The 16,379-nt window shown below is 44.4% G+C and overlaps 1 protein-coding gene across 1 annotated transcript; it reads left to right on the forward strand.

Moving 5' to 3' along the window:
- Window positions 1-10,489: 10,489 nt before the first annotated feature.
- LOC146420815 (leucine-rich repeat transmembrane neuronal protein 4-like) lies at window positions 10,490-15,772 on the forward strand. The gene is made up of 2 exons (XM_085047993.1): window positions 10,490-11,025; window positions 13,828-15,772. Exons 1-2 carry the CDS (start codon window positions 11,022-11,024, stop codon window positions 15,369-15,371), a joined length of 1,548 nt encoding a protein of 515 aa, XP_084904119.1. The 5' UTR covers window positions 10,490-11,021; the 3' UTR covers window positions 15,372-15,772.
- The last annotated feature ends 607 nt before the right edge of the window (window positions 15,773-16,379 follow it).

Raw genomic sequence — 16,379 nt, forward strand, 5'->3', positions numbered from 1 at the left:
TAAATACAAATATTCAATAGAATAAATAGAAATTTTTATAAATGTGAGAAAACATTATTTACTCCCTAGATTTTGTTCTCTGTGGAAGAGCTTTTCCCTGGTTTTTTTCTGGATTTAGCTCCAGGTATGGAGAAGACCCAAGTCCAACATTTCCCACCCTGATTTTTTTGGTTTTTTTCTTGAATTCCAGCACTTTGCTGATAAATCCAAATTTCCAGGGCCAGGGGGGTCACAGGGCTCAGTGCCACTTCCTCCTGCTGGGGAACATCTCCTCAGGTTCTTCTCTGTGTTTTTCCACCCATTATTTCCTGACTTTTCTTTTTTCCAGATTAGTGTAAATCAGGATTTTTAAGGCATTCACGATCACAACTGGATATCAATATCAATACCCAATAATTATGGATAATTTCCTATAATTAATTTCCTATCATAATCCAATATTTATGGAAATTTCCTATTTCTTGCTTTCTTCTTTTTTTTTCCCCTCAAGGCCTTTGTTGCTGAGAACAATCTTGGATCTCTCTCATCCTACAGGAGAATTTAATCCCAATTTAAGACCTGAACAAAAAACTGGGATATCCTGGAATCCACCAGCCTGTATTTCCACAGAATGCGTTTCCGTGGCTAAATAAGAAAATATTTTCATTTATTGGAATGATTAAATTAAGACCAAGTGCTGCCTGATACATTTTCCAACAGCCTGACAAGTTTTTTGCATTTTTAAAATTCCCTTTCCGCTCACCCTCTTGGCCTCAGCCAACATAAACCCCTCACAACTTGCCCAGGTCTCATAAAACCCAAACCAGCATTACAACAAAACGACTAAAAAAAATGACTAAAAAAATGAATAATTGGCCTCTTGAGTATAAACACAGTCTGTTTCTAAAGGACATTTGCTGGTGATAAAACCAACCTTTCCTCCTCGGCGGAAAAATAGATATTTTTGCGGCGCTGAAGAGTAATTGCTGGAGCTGTTTGTGTCACAATCGTTTATTAATCTGGAAAGATGAAGATGCTGCCCAGAGGTTGAGGCTGACCTGGTAATGAGCCCATCAAGCACCCTCATCAATAATTAACCCAGGAGGCGTTAATTGGGAGCTTTTATCCCTTCCTCGGGCACCTGGCGGGTCCTTCGTTATCCGCGGCGTCGGTGGGATGGGAGATTCTAAAGGTAGAGCTGGAATTTAACTCTTGTGGGGAATATTTGGGGTTCATTCCCAAAAGTAGAGCTGGAATTTAACTCTTGTAGGGAATATTTGGGGTTCATTCCCAAAAGTAGAGCTGGAATTTAACTCTTGTAGGGAATATTTGGGGTTCATTCCCAAAAGTAGAGCTGGAATTTAACGCACCCAAGGAATATTTGGGGCTGATTCCAAATATTGTGCACTTTAACCCTCTCAGGGAATATTTGGGGTTCATTCCCAAAGGCAGAGCTGGAATTTAACTCTTGTGGGGAATATTTGGGGCTGATTCCCAATATTTTGTGTTGAACCCTTGTAGGGAATATTTGGGGCTGATTCTCCACACTCTGCACTTTAACCTTTGTAGAGAATATTTGGGGTTCCTTCCCAATATTCTTCACTTTAACCCTTGTAGGAAGTATTTGGGGTTCATTCCCAAAGGGAGAGCTGGAATTTGACACTTATAGGGGAATATTTGGGGTTCATTCCCAAAGGGAGAGCTGGAATTTAACTCTTGTAGGGAATTTTTGGGGCTGATTCCCAATATTTTGTGTTTAACCCTTTTAGGGAATATTTGGGGTTCATTCCCAACACTCTTCACATTAACCTTTTTAGGGAATGTTTGGGGTTCATTCCCAATGGCAGAGCTGGAATTTAACACTTGTAGGGAATATTTGGGGCTGATTCCCAATATTTTGTGTTGAAGCCCTTTAGGGAATGTTTGGGGCTGATTCCCAATATTCTGCACTTTAACCTTTGTAGGGAATATTTGGAGCTGATTCCCAGCACTCTGCACTCTAACGCCTGTAGGGAATATTTGGGGCTGATTCCCAACAGTCTGCACGTTAACACTTGTAGGGAATATTTGGGGTTCATTCCCAATAGCAGAGTTGGAATTTAACCCTCCCTGGGAATGTTTGGGGCTGATTCCCAATATTCTGCACTTTAACCCTCTCAGGGAATATTTGGGGTTCATTCCCAATGGCAGAGCTTGAGTTTAACCCTCTCAGGGAATATCTGGGGCTGATTCCCAAAGGCATAACTGGAATTTAAACCTTTGTGGGGAATATTTGGGGCTGATTCCCAAACGTAGAGCTGGAATTTAACACTTATAGGGGAATTTTTGGGGCTGATTCCCAATATTTTGTGTTGAACCCTTGTAGGGAATGTTTGGGGCTGATTCCCAATGGCAGAGCTGGAATTTAACACTTATAGGGGAGTATTTGGGGCTGATTCCAAACATTCTGCATTAAACCCTCGTAGGGAATATTTGGGGTTCATTCCCAAAAGTAGAGCTGGAATTTAACTCTTGTGGGGAATATTTAGGGCTGATTCCCAATATTTTGTGTTGAAACCTTGTAGGAAATGTTTGGGGCTGATTCCCAATGGCAGAGCTGGAATTTAACTCTTGTAGGGAATATTTGGGGTTCATTCCCAAAAGTAGAGCTGGAATTTAACACTTATAGGGGAATATTTGGGGTTCATTCCCAAAGGCAGAGCTGGAATTTAACTCTTGTAGGGAATTTTTGGGGTTCATTCCCAATATTTTGTGTTGAACTCTTGTAGGGAATGTTTGGGGTTCATTCCCAATGGTGGAGCTGGAATTTAACACTTGTAGGGAATTTTTGGGGCTCATTCCCAACATTCTGCCCTTTAACCTTTGTAGGGAATGTTTGAGGTTCATTCCCAACACTCTGCACTTCAACCCTCCCAGGGAATGTCTGTGGCTGGAGCAACAGCTCCTGGGATATGGGATAACAAGTCCCAGAACCAACTTGCCCAACGGATTTATCCTCCCAGAAAATCCAAACTCATTCCCAAAAGAGGGAGGAACCCCCAGTGGTCACGGAGAGGGATCAGGAATAGGACCTGGATTTTATTTTATAAAAATATTAATATAAAATACATTAAAATAAAAATATAAACAGGAAGAAATAAATGGAATCATGAAATATTAATGTAAGTTTATATTATATATAATACACAATGAAATATATAAATATATAAAATATATAGAAACAGATTAATAAATAATACAAACACATTGAAATAAATCTAAGTTTATATTACATATAACATACAATGAAATATATAAATAAATACATAGAATACATAGAAATCAATTAATAAATAATACAAATACATTGAAATCAATATGTTTATATTACATATAATATACAATGAAATATATAAATAAATACATAGAATACATAGAAATAAATTAATAAATAGTACAAATACATTGAAATAAATCTAAGTTTATATTACATATAACATACAATGAAATATATAAATAAATACATAAAATATATAGAAATACATTAATAAATAATACAAATACATTGAAATCAATCTAAGTTTATATTACATATAATACACGATGAAATATATAAATAAATATATAAAATACATAGAAATCAATTAATAAATAGTACAAATACATTGAAATAAATCTAAGTTTATATTACATATAATACACAATGAAATATATAAATAAATACATAAAATACATAGAAATAAATTAATAAATAATACAAATACATTGAAATAAATCTAAGTTTATATTACATATAACACACAATGAAATATATAAATAAATACATAAAATACATAGAAATAAATTAACAAATAATACAAATACATTGAAATAAATAAATAATCTCCATATACAAACACCTGCTTACACACCCATATATTTATATATAAAACAATCCCATATATAATCTCTATAATCAAATATATATCAATAATTTGCCTGCTGGCCCAGGACCAGCTGAGCACTCAGAACATTCCAGATTCCTCTGGAATCTTCACCTCTCCTGCTCCGTGGAAATGGAACCAAACCACAGCAAGGCCTTTGCAGCCTCTCTGAAACACTTTTCCACGTGGTTTTTAGCTTTTAAAGTCATTTATTTCGCCTGATTAAAACTTCCCCGTTTCCCCTCCTCTGGCAAATGAGGGGTTTTGGTTTGGATTTCATCCGAAAATGGAAAATTTGAAAAAATACCAAGGAGGGGGTGGAACTGGTGCTGCTGAGAGCTGCTGCAGCTCAGCTCAGCTCAGCTCAGCTCAGCTCAGCTCCTGGGGTTTTCTGCCGTGGAATTCGGGAAATTTCCCATGAAAACACCACAGGATTTTGCAGGAAGCAAAATTACATCCAGTTTTTGGTGGGGATGTGAGGATTTGGAGGATCAGGGAGTTCACAGCAGACAGAGAGATCATGGCAGTTCTGCTGCAGCTCTTGTGGGATCCACAGATCTTGGAGGAACTTTTATTTTCTGCAAAAAGAAATCCTGTAGGAGCTTTTCTTCTGAGAAATCTCGTAGGATCTTTTCTTCTGGGAAAAGAAATCTTGCAGGATCTTTTCGTCCTCAAATAGAAATCTTGTAGGATTTTCTTCTTCCATGGAAAGAAATCTTGTAGGATCTTTTCTTCTGTGAAAAGAAATCTTGTAGGATCTTTTCTTCTGGGAAAAGAAATCTTATAGGATCTTTTTTCTGGGAAAAGAAATACTGTAGGGTGGTTTTTTTCTGCCAAAAGAAATCTTGTAGGATCTTTTTTTCTTCTGAGAAATCTTGTGGCATATTTTCTTCTGGGAAAAAAAATCTTGTAGAATCTTTTTTCTGTGAAAAGAAATCTTTTAGGATCTTCTCTTCTGCCAAAAGAAATCTTGTAGGATCTTTTCTTTTGTGAAAAGAAATCTTGTAGGATCTTTTTTCTGGGAAAAGAAATCCTGTAGGGTCTTTTTTCCTGTGAAAAGAAATCTTGTAGGATCTTTTCTTCTGAGAAATCTTGTGGGATCTTTTCTTCTGGGTAAAGAAATCTTGTAGGATCTTTTTTCTGCCCAAAGAAATCTTGTAGGATTTTCTTCTGCCAGAAGAAATCTTGTAGGATCTTTTTTCTGCCCAAAGAAATCTTGTAGGATTTTCTTCTGCCAGAAGAAATCTTGTAGGATCTTTTCTTCTGTGAAAAGAAATCCTGTAGGATCTTTTCTTCTTCCTCAAAAAGAAATCTTAAAGGATCTTTTTTCTGGGAAAAGAAATACTGTAGGGTGTTTTTTTTCTGCCAAAAGAAATCTTGTAGGATTTTCTTCTGCCAAAAGGAATCTAGTAGGATCTTTTTTTCTTCTGCGAAATCTTGTGGGATATTTTCTTCTGGGAAAAAAAATCTTGTAGAATCTTTTTTCTGTGAAAAGAAATCTTTTAGGATCTTCTCTTCTGCCAAAAGAAATCTTGTAGGATCTTTTCTTCTGTGAAAAGAAATCCTGTAGGATCTTTTTTCTGGGAAAAGAAATACTGCAGGGTGGTTTTTCTTTGCAAAATGAAATCTTGTAGGATCTTTTCTTCTGTGAAAAGAAATCTTATGGGATCTTTTCTTCTTCTGCGAAAAGAGATCCCTGGAAAGGGATGAAGTTCCTGTGGATATTTTTATTTTATTTTAATTTTTTTTTTCCTGAAAAAAAACTTTCCAGAGTTCCAAATGCATCCATCCTGGAGAACCATCAATTCGAGGTGCAATAAATAACCACAAATTGCAGTTTTTACATTTACTGGGAATAAAAAATACGAATTTATTTCGTGCTCCTGGCTGTGATATCAATGGGGTTAACTGAAATATATGGAAAAAAAAGGTATTTTCAACATCACTTATGGTCATTCAGTCCTGAATCCAGTTTGAGGGAGTTGTGTGCTCTGCTGCCCAATCCAGAATAAAAACAGGGATTAACGATGATATTTTCCATATGCAAATGCAGATCTGATCTACAGCTAACGACAAATTGTCAGAACAGAGCAAAGCCAGCGAGGGATTTCAGTCAGGAGGGAATATTTGTGCAGTGTGGGTGCAGGAGCAGGGATAGGGGAGGACAAGCTGCTTTCCCTGCATTGTTTTGGGGAATTTGATTTGTTTTTCCGCGTGGAGTTGAACTCTTGGCCTCCCAAGCTTTTCCCTCCTCCTGCAGCAGGAAATGAGGCAGGGAAGGGCTGGGATTTGACCTTGGGATGGATGAAATTCTCATTTTTGGTGGAGATTTGGGGTCACACTCTGCACCCTGGGACCCAAAATGCTGAGGGATGCTGAGCTGCTGCCCCACAATGGGGAATATTGAAAACATTTCCAAATTAAACAGCACTCAGGGAGTGATTTTATAGAGCTCTGCCACCATTTTGGCACCTGGAATGGGATTTGGGCAAGGAATATTTAAAATATTTCAAAATTAAATAACACCCAATGAGTGACTTTACGAAGCTCTGCCACCATTTTGGCACCTGGAGGGAGATTTGGGCAAGGAATATTTAAAATATTTCCAAATTAAACAGCACTCAATGAGTGATTTTATAAAGCTCTGCCACCATTTTGGCACCAGGAATGGGATTTGGGATTTTGGGAATATTTAAAATATTAAAAAATTCATTAACACCCAATGAGTGACTTTACGAAGCTCTGCCACCATTTTGGCACCTGGAGGCAGATTTGGGCAAGGAATATTTAAATTATTTCAAAATTAAACAGCACTCAATGAGTGATTTTATAAAGCTCTGCCACCATTTTGGCACCTGGAATGGGATTTGGGATTTTGGGAATATTTAAAATATTTCAAAATTAAATAACACCCAATGAGTGATTTTATAGAGCTCTGCCACCATTTTGGCACCTGGAACGGGATTTGGGCAAGGAATATTTAAAATATTTCAAAATTAAACAGCACTCAGTGAGTGACTTTACGAAGCTCTGCCACCATTTTGGCACCTGCAGTGGGATTTGGGATTTTGGGAATATTTAAAATATTTCAAAATTAAATAACACCCAATGAGTGATTTAGTGAAGCTCTGCCACCATTTTAGCACCTGGAGGGAGATTTGGGATTTTGGGAATATTTAAAATATTTCAAAATTAAATAACAATCAGTGAGTGACTTTGTGAAGCTCTGCCACCATTTTGGCACCTGGAATGGGATTTGGGATTTTGGGAATATTGAAAATATTTCAAAATTAAATAACACTCAATGAGTGACTTTATAAAGCTCTGCCACCATTTTGGCACCTGGAGGGAGATTTGGGATTTTGGAAATATTTAAAATATTTCAAAATTAAACAGCACTCAATGAGTGACTTTACAAAGCTCTGCCACCATTTTGGCACCTGGAGTGGGATTTTGGATTTTGGGAATATTTAAAATATTTCTAAATTAAATAATACCCAATGAGTGACTTTATAAAGCTCTGCCACCATTTTGGCACCTGGAATGGGATTTTGGATTTTGGGAATATTTAAAATATTTCAAAATTAAATAACACTCAACAAGTGACTTTGTGAAGCTCTGCCACCATTTTGGCACCTGGAGGGAGATTTGAGATTTTGGGAATATTTAAAATATTTCAAAATTCAATAACACCCAATGAGTGATTTTATAAAGCTCTGCCACCATTTTGGCACCTGGAATGGGATTTGGGATTTTGGGAATATTTAAAATATTAAAAAATTCATTAACACCCAATGAGTGACTTTACGAAGCTCTGCCACCATTTTGGCACCTGGAGGCAGATTTGGGCAAGGAATATTTAAATTATTTCAAAATTAAACAGCACTCAATGAGTGATTTTATAAAGCTCTGCCACCATTTTGGCACCTGGAATGGGATTTGGGATTTTGGGAATATTTAAAATATTAAAAAATTCATTAACACCCAATGAGTGACTTTACGAAGCTCTGCCACCATTTTGGCACCTGGAGGCAGATTTGGGCAAGGAATATTTAAATTATTTCAAAATTAAACAGCACTCAATGAGTGATTTTATAAAGCTCTGCCACCATTTTGGCACCTGGAATGGGATTTGGGATTTTGGGAATATTTAAAATATTTCAAAATTAAATAACACCCAATGAGTGATTTTATAGAGCTCTGCCACCATTTTGGCACCTGGAACGGGATTTGGGCAAGGAATATTTAAAATATTTCAAAATTAAACAGCACTCAGTGAGTGACTTTACGAAGCTCTGCCACCATTTTGGCACCTGCAGTGGGATTTGGGATTTTGGGAATATTTAAAATATTTCAAAATTAAATAACACCCAATGAGTGATTTAGTGAAGCTCTGCCACCATTTTAGCACCTGGAGGGAGATTTGGGATTTTGGGAATATTTAAAATATTTCAAAATTAAATAACAATCAGTGAGTGACTTTGTGAAGCTCTGCCACCATTTTGGCACCTGGAATGGGATTTGGGATTTTGGGAATATTTAAAATATTTCAAAATTCATTAACACCCAGTGAGTGACTTTATAAAGCTCTGCCACCATTTTGGCACCTGGAGGGAGATTTGAGATTTTGGGAATATTTAAAATATTTCAAAATTAAATAACACCCAATGAGTGATTTTATAGAGCTCTGCCACCATTTTGGCACCTGGAGTGGGATTTGGGATTTTGGGAATATTTAAAATATCTCAAAATTAAACAGCACTCAGTGAGTGACTTTGTGAAGCTCTGCCACCATTTTGGCACCTGGAGGGAGATTTGGGCAAGGAATATTTAAAATATTTCAAAATTAAATAACACTCAATGAGTGACTTACTGAAGCTCTGCCACCATTTTAGCACCTGGAGGGAGATTTGGGATTTTGGGAATATTTAAAATATTTCAAAATTAAACAACACTCAGTGAGTGACTTTGTGAAGCTCTGCCACCATTTTGGCACCTGGAATGGGATTTGGGATTTTGGGAATTTTTTTCCCAAAGAACCAGTGGGAGTGTTTGGCACAGGGAGGGATGGAAATGGTACAAATATCTGAGTTTTGGGACTTTTTGAGGTGTTCAGGAAGAGTCAAGGGCTGCCCTCTGAACCAGAAATACATAATTAGATACATTTATAAGTATATAATCTATAAATATATGTCATACAACATATAATATAATATAATATAATATAATATAATATAATATAATATAATATATAGATATAGAAAAATATATATGTATATTATATACATATAACACTTGTTGCATATATAATATGTGTGAAATAAATAAATAAATAACTCTCTATATTAAAAAATAGATAAATAGATAAATAGATAAATAAATAGATAAATAGATAAATAGATAAATGGATAAATAGATAAATAGATAAATATAGATAAATTTTTCTAGTTCTGTGGGATCCTGAGGATTCCATCCCCTGCAGCTCGTGGGTAAAAAGGATCCCAAAATCTGCTCAGGAGCTCCTGCTGCTCCACATCCCTCTGACCCATCCTGGGAATGAACTGGGAATTAACCTAGCCTGGAAAAAAAACTGGAAAACCCTGGGAATAAACCTGGAAAACCCTGGAAATTAACCCAAGCCGGACACAGGCTGGATCCCATCCTGGATTCTCCAGGATTTCTGCTCTGGCACTGGGAAAGCCACAGGAGAGGAGTTCAGGAGGGGAAAAAAGGTGAAAAAAAGGTGAAAAGAGGTGAAAAAAAAGGTGAAAAAAAGGTGAAAAGAGGTGAAAAAAAGGTGAAAAAAAGGTGAAAAGAGGTGAAAAAAAAGGTGAAAAAAAGGTGAAAAAGAGGCGTCACCGATCCTGCAGCTTCAGCTCTGCCTTGTCGATCAAAGTCAGGCTTTTCCTGACTAACAGGCACTTCGATTTGAAAAAGGAAAAAAAACAAAATCAAGGCAGGGAATTAACCCTGTCGCGGCCGCGTTGGGAGTATTTACACCGGGAGTTGCTGCCTGCAGTCAAACCGAAGATCGTTTGATCGCAGCCTCAACCTCCCACTGCTCACCTCCGAACATCCCTTTCCCCTTCCCCTCTCCCGAGGGATGCAGGAAAAGCCAGGAGAGCAGTTCAGAATTTGCCCAAACCAAACAAGCGGGTCAGGTGGCTCCGAGCCAGCCGAGCTTGGCAAATCCCAAAGGCATCAGGTGCTTAGTTTGGCTTTTTTCCTCCCCAAAATCCCCACACCGCCAGCATCCCGAACCCCAGGGGAGGCAGGAGGGAAGGGAGGGGAGCAGGCGAGGCCACGCTGTGGCTTTAATTCTCTTTTCCGAGGGGAGAGGAGCCTGCAGAGCCATGGCAGCGGCGCTCGCTCAGCCCGGGCGGCGCGCTGGGCTTTCTCGGCCAGTGGAGGGCACTCGGTGCTGCTCGAACTCCGAGCTCAGCATCCTGAGCATCACCCAGCTCCGGCAAGGCTCGGGATCAGAGCAGAGCTGCCTCGGCTCGGCTCGGCACGGCCGCAAACCGCTCCAAATGGATAACCCGAGCGGCTGAAGCGCGTCCGGCACGGCTCGGGAGGAGCTGGGAGCCGCGGGAGGAGGAGGAGGAGGAGGAGGATGGGGACGGGGATGGGGATGAGGATGGATCGCGGGGCTCGGCTATGGCACAAGGCGGCGGAATGAGGGATGAGAGAGCCGGCAGGGCTTGGCTCCTTCCTGGCCGAGAAGTTGGTTCGCCTCCATCGCCCGCTCCGGCTTTTCCTCGCCCGTCGCCACTTCACGCTTCTCCCATGACTTCCACAATGGCTCTCAGAGCTTAGAGTCCCTCCCTACCCCCCCACACTCCCCCCCCCATCCTTCGTCCTGTCTTCCCCACCCCCAACCCCTTCCCTATCCTTTCCCTTTCCTCATCCCCAAAATTGTCGCCGGTGCTCTCCGGGGAACTTTGTGGGGTTCCTGGATGGCGGCGGGGCGAGGGGCAGCCGGGCTGTGACATGGAGATGCTGATGGTTTGGAAGGAAAGGAACCGGCGGTGAAAAAAAAACGGAGAGAGGAGAGGGGGAAAGCGGAGAGGAAAAAAAAAGGAAGAGAGAGGAGAAAACAGCTGGAGGAAGGCGAAGGAGGACGTTATTGATGACAAAAGGATGGGTGAGTGAACTTTTGTGGTTTGTTTGCTGGCACGGCAGCAGCTGTGGGGTGGATTTTGCAGCTGGATTATTCCCCGGCGGAGGGGGGGCAGCGGCAGCGGCGGCAGCGCATTCCTGGCCCAGGTGACTCACTGGACTCGCGCTGTATTTTTAGCCTTTTCCCCGCTCCGGGCACACAGCACACCTTGCCGCCCGCAGTGCCTCCCCTGGAGCTCAGTGCCTGCCCCGGCTGGGGCTGTGCGGGGAGAGCCCCCCGAGCCCCCCGGAGCCGCACCTGCACGGCGCCGGGAGCTGCCGGAGCCCCAAACCCCTGCCGGCTTCACCTCCCGAGCTTCCCAACACCCCAAATCCCTGCCGGAGCCCCACATCCCTGCCGGAGCTCCAAATCCCTGCCGCCACCCCAAATCCCTGCCGACTTCACCTCCTGAGCTTCCTGACACCCCAAATCCCTGCCGGCACCCCAAATGCCTGCCGGCACCCCAAATGCCTGCCGGCTTCATCTCCTGAGCTTCTCGACACCCCAAACCCCTGCCGGCTGCTCCTCCTGATCTCTCTGCACCCCAAATCCCTGCCTGCTTAGCCTCCCGAGCTTCCCAACGCCCCAGATGCCTGCCGGCTTCTCCTCCCGAGCCCTCTACACCCCAAATCCCTGCCGGCTGCTCCTTCCGAGCTGTCTGCACCCTAAATCCCTGCTGCCTTCTCCTCCCGAGCTGTCTGCACCCCGAATCCCTGCTGACTTCTCTTCCTGATCTCTCTGCACCCCAAATCCCTGCTGGCTTTGCTTCCCGCTCCCCCTGCACCCCAAATCCCGGCCGGCTTCTCCCCCTGATCCCCCAACACCCCGAAACCCTGGTGGCTTCTCCTCCTGATCCCCCCTGCACCCCAAATCCCTGCCAGCTTAGCCTTCCGAGCTTCCCGGCACCCCAAATCCTCGCTGGCTTCTCCTCCCGTTCTCCCTGCACCCCCAGTCCCTTCTGGCTTCACCTCCCGTTCTCCCTGCACCCCAAATCCTTGCTGGCTTCTCCTCCCGCTCCCCCCTGCACCCAAAATCCCTTCTGGCTTCTCCTCCCGCTCCCCCCTGCACCCCAAATCCTTCTGGCTTCTCCTCCCGCTCCCCCTGCACCCCAAACCCCTGCCGGCACCATCCGGGCTGCGCTAACACTTCGCAGGATGTGGGAAGCCGAGGGGAGGGAGGGAGGAAGGCAAGGGGGGAGTTGTTTCTTGCCTAGGTGGTTTTGAAGAGGCTGAAAAGATGCCCCTGGTACCTCTGCTACATCTCCAGCAGTCATTTGCCAGTCGGGTTTTTTTTGGTTTGGTTTCTTTTTTTTTTTTTTTTTTTTTTTCCGAGTGTGACAGGTTTATTCCCCTCCTTCCTTCCCCCCTCCCCAGCCCCCGAGTCTGGAACAGCCAGAACATATTTCTAGCTGGCTGCTGCTGGCAAAGAGAACAGAGAGGGGGAAAAAAAAAGAGGATTTAAATTACAAATCTACCCGTTAAAGTGGAAGGCAGGGGCATCCTAGATCAGGAATTATCTTTGCAGATTGCCCCTTGGTTTAAAATTGGATTCAAGAGCCGCAGCGCTGGGTTGGTGTTGTGTGTGTGTGTGTGGTGTGTGTGACAAATAATAAAGTGATTATTTATCAAGGAGATAGCAGCCCTTGAAATATTTCCTGTTGGAAGGATGCATTTTCACAGCCAGGCTGCGACTCTGGGCAGAGGCAGCAGCCCTGAAATCATTCCGAGCGGGCAGATGGGTGCTGGGGGCTCTGACACCCCCTCCCCGCCCTCTCAGCATTATTCAGGATTCTATATATTCAATTATTACATATGTCCTCACATCCTGCGCTGCTGCTGCTGCTGCATGACGAGCCTGACATCTCAAAGGCAAACCCTGAAAATCGATCAGGAGAGGGGAGCTGGAATGGAAATATCCCCCTTTAAACTTTCCGGGGTTTGCTGCTGTCTGGGTGTGTTGGGGTTGGTATTTTCATCCTCTGCTGGATTAATCCGAATTAATAAGTCTTTAGGTATTCACAGCTATGGATAAGTTTAAATGAAGGTGGGTGAAGGCAATGGTTTATTTGACAGGAATATTTCTCCTACCATTATCTGGCTTTGGGGTCCCACAGCAGCATCCCTGGCCACTTCTCTATAGGGGTGAACTTTGTTTCTCTGCATCTATTTCTGTATTTTAGCTACATAAAACCCACGAGTTTTACTTAAACCTCCCCTTAAACCCCAATCACTCGGTGCAAAAAGCAAACCCTTCACTCAGTGCCTCATTTTCCACTAAATCCACCTTCCAAAGGTGAATAAAACTTCAGCAGAAGTAGATTTGTCCCTTTCTGCGGTAATTTTGGGGGGTTTTGGACCGGCAGTAGCTTTCCTTGAGGAACACGTTGAGCAGCACGTAGGAGCACAAGCTCTGGCTCATTTCCTCTCCAGCACGATGGAGCATCCAGCACAGTGACTTGACAAATATGTTTATTATTCAACCCTCGGCACGCAGCGATCAGGACATCCCAGCTCCTCGGAGAGCCGGGAGAGAGGAGCTCAGCCGGGAGGGAACGAGGTCCCTGTGCCCCTCGGGGACAGCCAGCCCCACAGAGTGACCCTGGGGCAGCAGGGGTGGCCAGCAGGCACTCAGATTGTGGCGATTTGCACCAAAAATTGCTGAGGTGGGAGGCGAACAGCTTGTGCCCCAAACCCCCACCCTGCTCCAGCTTCCCCAAACCCCCAGTTTTGTGATAATCCCACAATTTACCCACCAAGCCTTTCCAACTTTTCCCTCTGCCTGTTGCAGGTTTCCACGTAGCCAAGCAGGGCGGAAGCTCCAGGCTGCTGCTGGGGCTGCTGCTGCTGGCGGGGCTAGCAGTCGCCCAGCGAGCTTGCCCCAAGAACTGCCGCTGCGACGGCAAGATCGTCTACTGCGAGTCGCACGCCTTCCGTGACATCCCCCACAACATCTCCGGCGGCTCGCAGGGCTTGTCGCTGCGCTACAACAGCATCCAGAAGCTCAAATCCCACCAGTTCGCCGGGCTCAACCAGCTCATCTGGCTGTACCTCGACCATAACTACATCAGCTCCGTGGACGAGGACGCCTTCCAGGGGATCCGCCGGCTCAAGGAGCTCATCCTGAGCTCCAACAAAATCACCCACCTGCACAACAAGACCTTCCACCCCGTGCCCAACCTGCGCAACCTGGACCTGTCCTACAACAAGCTGCAGGTGCTGCAGGCGGAGCAGTTCAAGGGGCTCCGCAAGCTGCTCATCCTGCACCTGAGGTCCAACTCGCTGAAAACGGTGCCCATCCGCGTTTTCCAGGACTGCCGCAACCTCGACTTCCTGGATCTGGGCTACAACCGCCTGCGGAGTTTGTCCCGCAACGCCTTCGCCGGCCTCTTGAAGCTGACGGAGCTCCACTTGGAGCACAACCAGTTTTCTAAGATCAATTTCGCCCACTTCCCGCGGCTCTTCAACCTGCGCTCCATTTACTTGCAGTGGAATAGGATCCGCTCCATCAGCCAGGGCTTGACGTGGACCTGGAGCTCCTTGCACAACTTGGATTTATCGGGCAACGACATCGCGGGGGTGGAGCCCGGCACCTTCCAGTGCCTGCCCAACCTGCAGAAGCTGAACCTGGATTCCAACAAGCTCACCAACATCTCCCAGGAGACCATCAACACGTGGATCTCGCTCATCTCCATCACGCTGTCGGGGAATATGTGGGAATGTACTCGGAGCATTTGCCCGCTGTTTAATTGGCTAAAGAATTTCAAGGGGAATAAGGAGAGCACCATGATCTGCGCAGGCCCCAAGCACATCCAGGGCGAGAAGGTGAGCGACGCGGTGGAAACCTACAACATCTGCGCCGAGATCCCCGTGGTGGCCACAGAGAGGTCCTACCAGCCTCCCAGGACCCCCCAGAGACCCGTGTTCATCCCCAAACCCACCGTCTCCAAACTGGAGAGCCACCAGCCCACCTCGGCCGCGCCCAGCCCTTCGGCGGACGTCCCGACGCCCGCGGTGGAGCCGGAATACGAGCACGTGTCCTTCCACAAGATCATCGCGGGCAGCGTGGCGCTCTTCCTCTCCGTGGCCATGATCCTGCTGGTCATCTACGTGTCCTGGAAGCGCTACCCGGCCAGCATGAAGCAGCTGCAGCAGCACACGCTCATGAAGAGGCGCAGGAAAAAGGCCCGCGAGTCGGAGAGGCAAATGAACTCCCCTTTGCAGGAATATTACGTGGACTACAAGCCAACAAACTCTGAGACCATGGATGTATCCGTTAATGGATCTGGGCCCTGCACCTACACCATCTCTGGCTCCAGGGAATGCGAGGTATGAACCATGATCCTCCTAAAACCATTTCAGCTGCTGGGAAGGAGAGGTAAATGTTCGAAGCTCTTGAGGTGTCTCTTAAATGTTAGAAAGATGAATGGCATTTTGTTGCTTTTTTTTTTGGTGTTTTTTTCCTGCTTTGGGGTTTGCTCTGTTGAAGGTTCTCTCGCGTTAAATGACAACAGGCAGGGAAGGGATGGTGATTATTTTGAATGATTAAGACTTATTAAAAAAGCGATTCAGTTGGAGTCAACAACTGTGATAAAAAGGCACCTGGAGTGTTGTTCTCCTCCTGTTTGCACCCATTCGATGAGCTGTGGCTACGAGAGAATCCTGGTTTTAATGGATTGGTAGATGCAGAGGAGCTTAAGAGCCTTTTCTGGTTTCAGACTAAATATGGAAACCTCCTTCCTCCAGACCCCTCATCAGATCTTGAGGGGTTTATGGCCTATTTAACCATAATGCCAAAGATTTCCTGCATTTCTGGTTTGGCTCAGGAGCAAACCAGGGGACAACAGGACTGCAGCAGGATCTTGGAATTGTTTTCCTGGAGCAGCAGGCAAACCTTGCTCAAACAGCACATTTGCAAATATCTGGGCTGGGAGAAGGGGATTCTTGGAGGGTTTAATTTCACTTTAGTGATCAGTGGAGGCTTAGCCAGCCCTCCTGGAGGTGATTTCCACAATCTTCAGGCCGTGTCGGGATTTGACTCAGCAACACGGGAAACGCAACCAGGAAAAGCTCTCAGCGCTTCTCTTCTGCTGCTGCTCAGCTTGGCGAGGAAATTCCGAATTGTTTCGGTGACTCCACTGCTGTGGGTGCAGGGAATGGGTGTGCTTGGAATGCTTGGGATGTTTGTTTAGAGCTGGAAAAGGAGGAGTTGCACAATTGCATTGCATTTTTGGTTACTAAACCCTGGCGCCAGGGGATCCTGGTGGATTTTGCTGCCCTGGTTGTGGATGTTCTACCCGAGGGTTTTCCGTGTGCCTGTTGGAGTTGATTCCCAGCCTTTTG

This window comes from Lichenostomus cassidix, unplaced genomic scaffold (genome assembly GCF_008360975.1).
Source record: "Lichenostomus cassidix isolate B80296 unplaced genomic scaffold, HeHo_3.0 HiC_scaffold_819, whole genome shotgun sequence".
Classification (NCBI taxonomy): Eukaryota; Metazoa; Chordata; class Aves; order Passeriformes; family Meliphagidae; genus Lichenostomus; species Lichenostomus cassidix.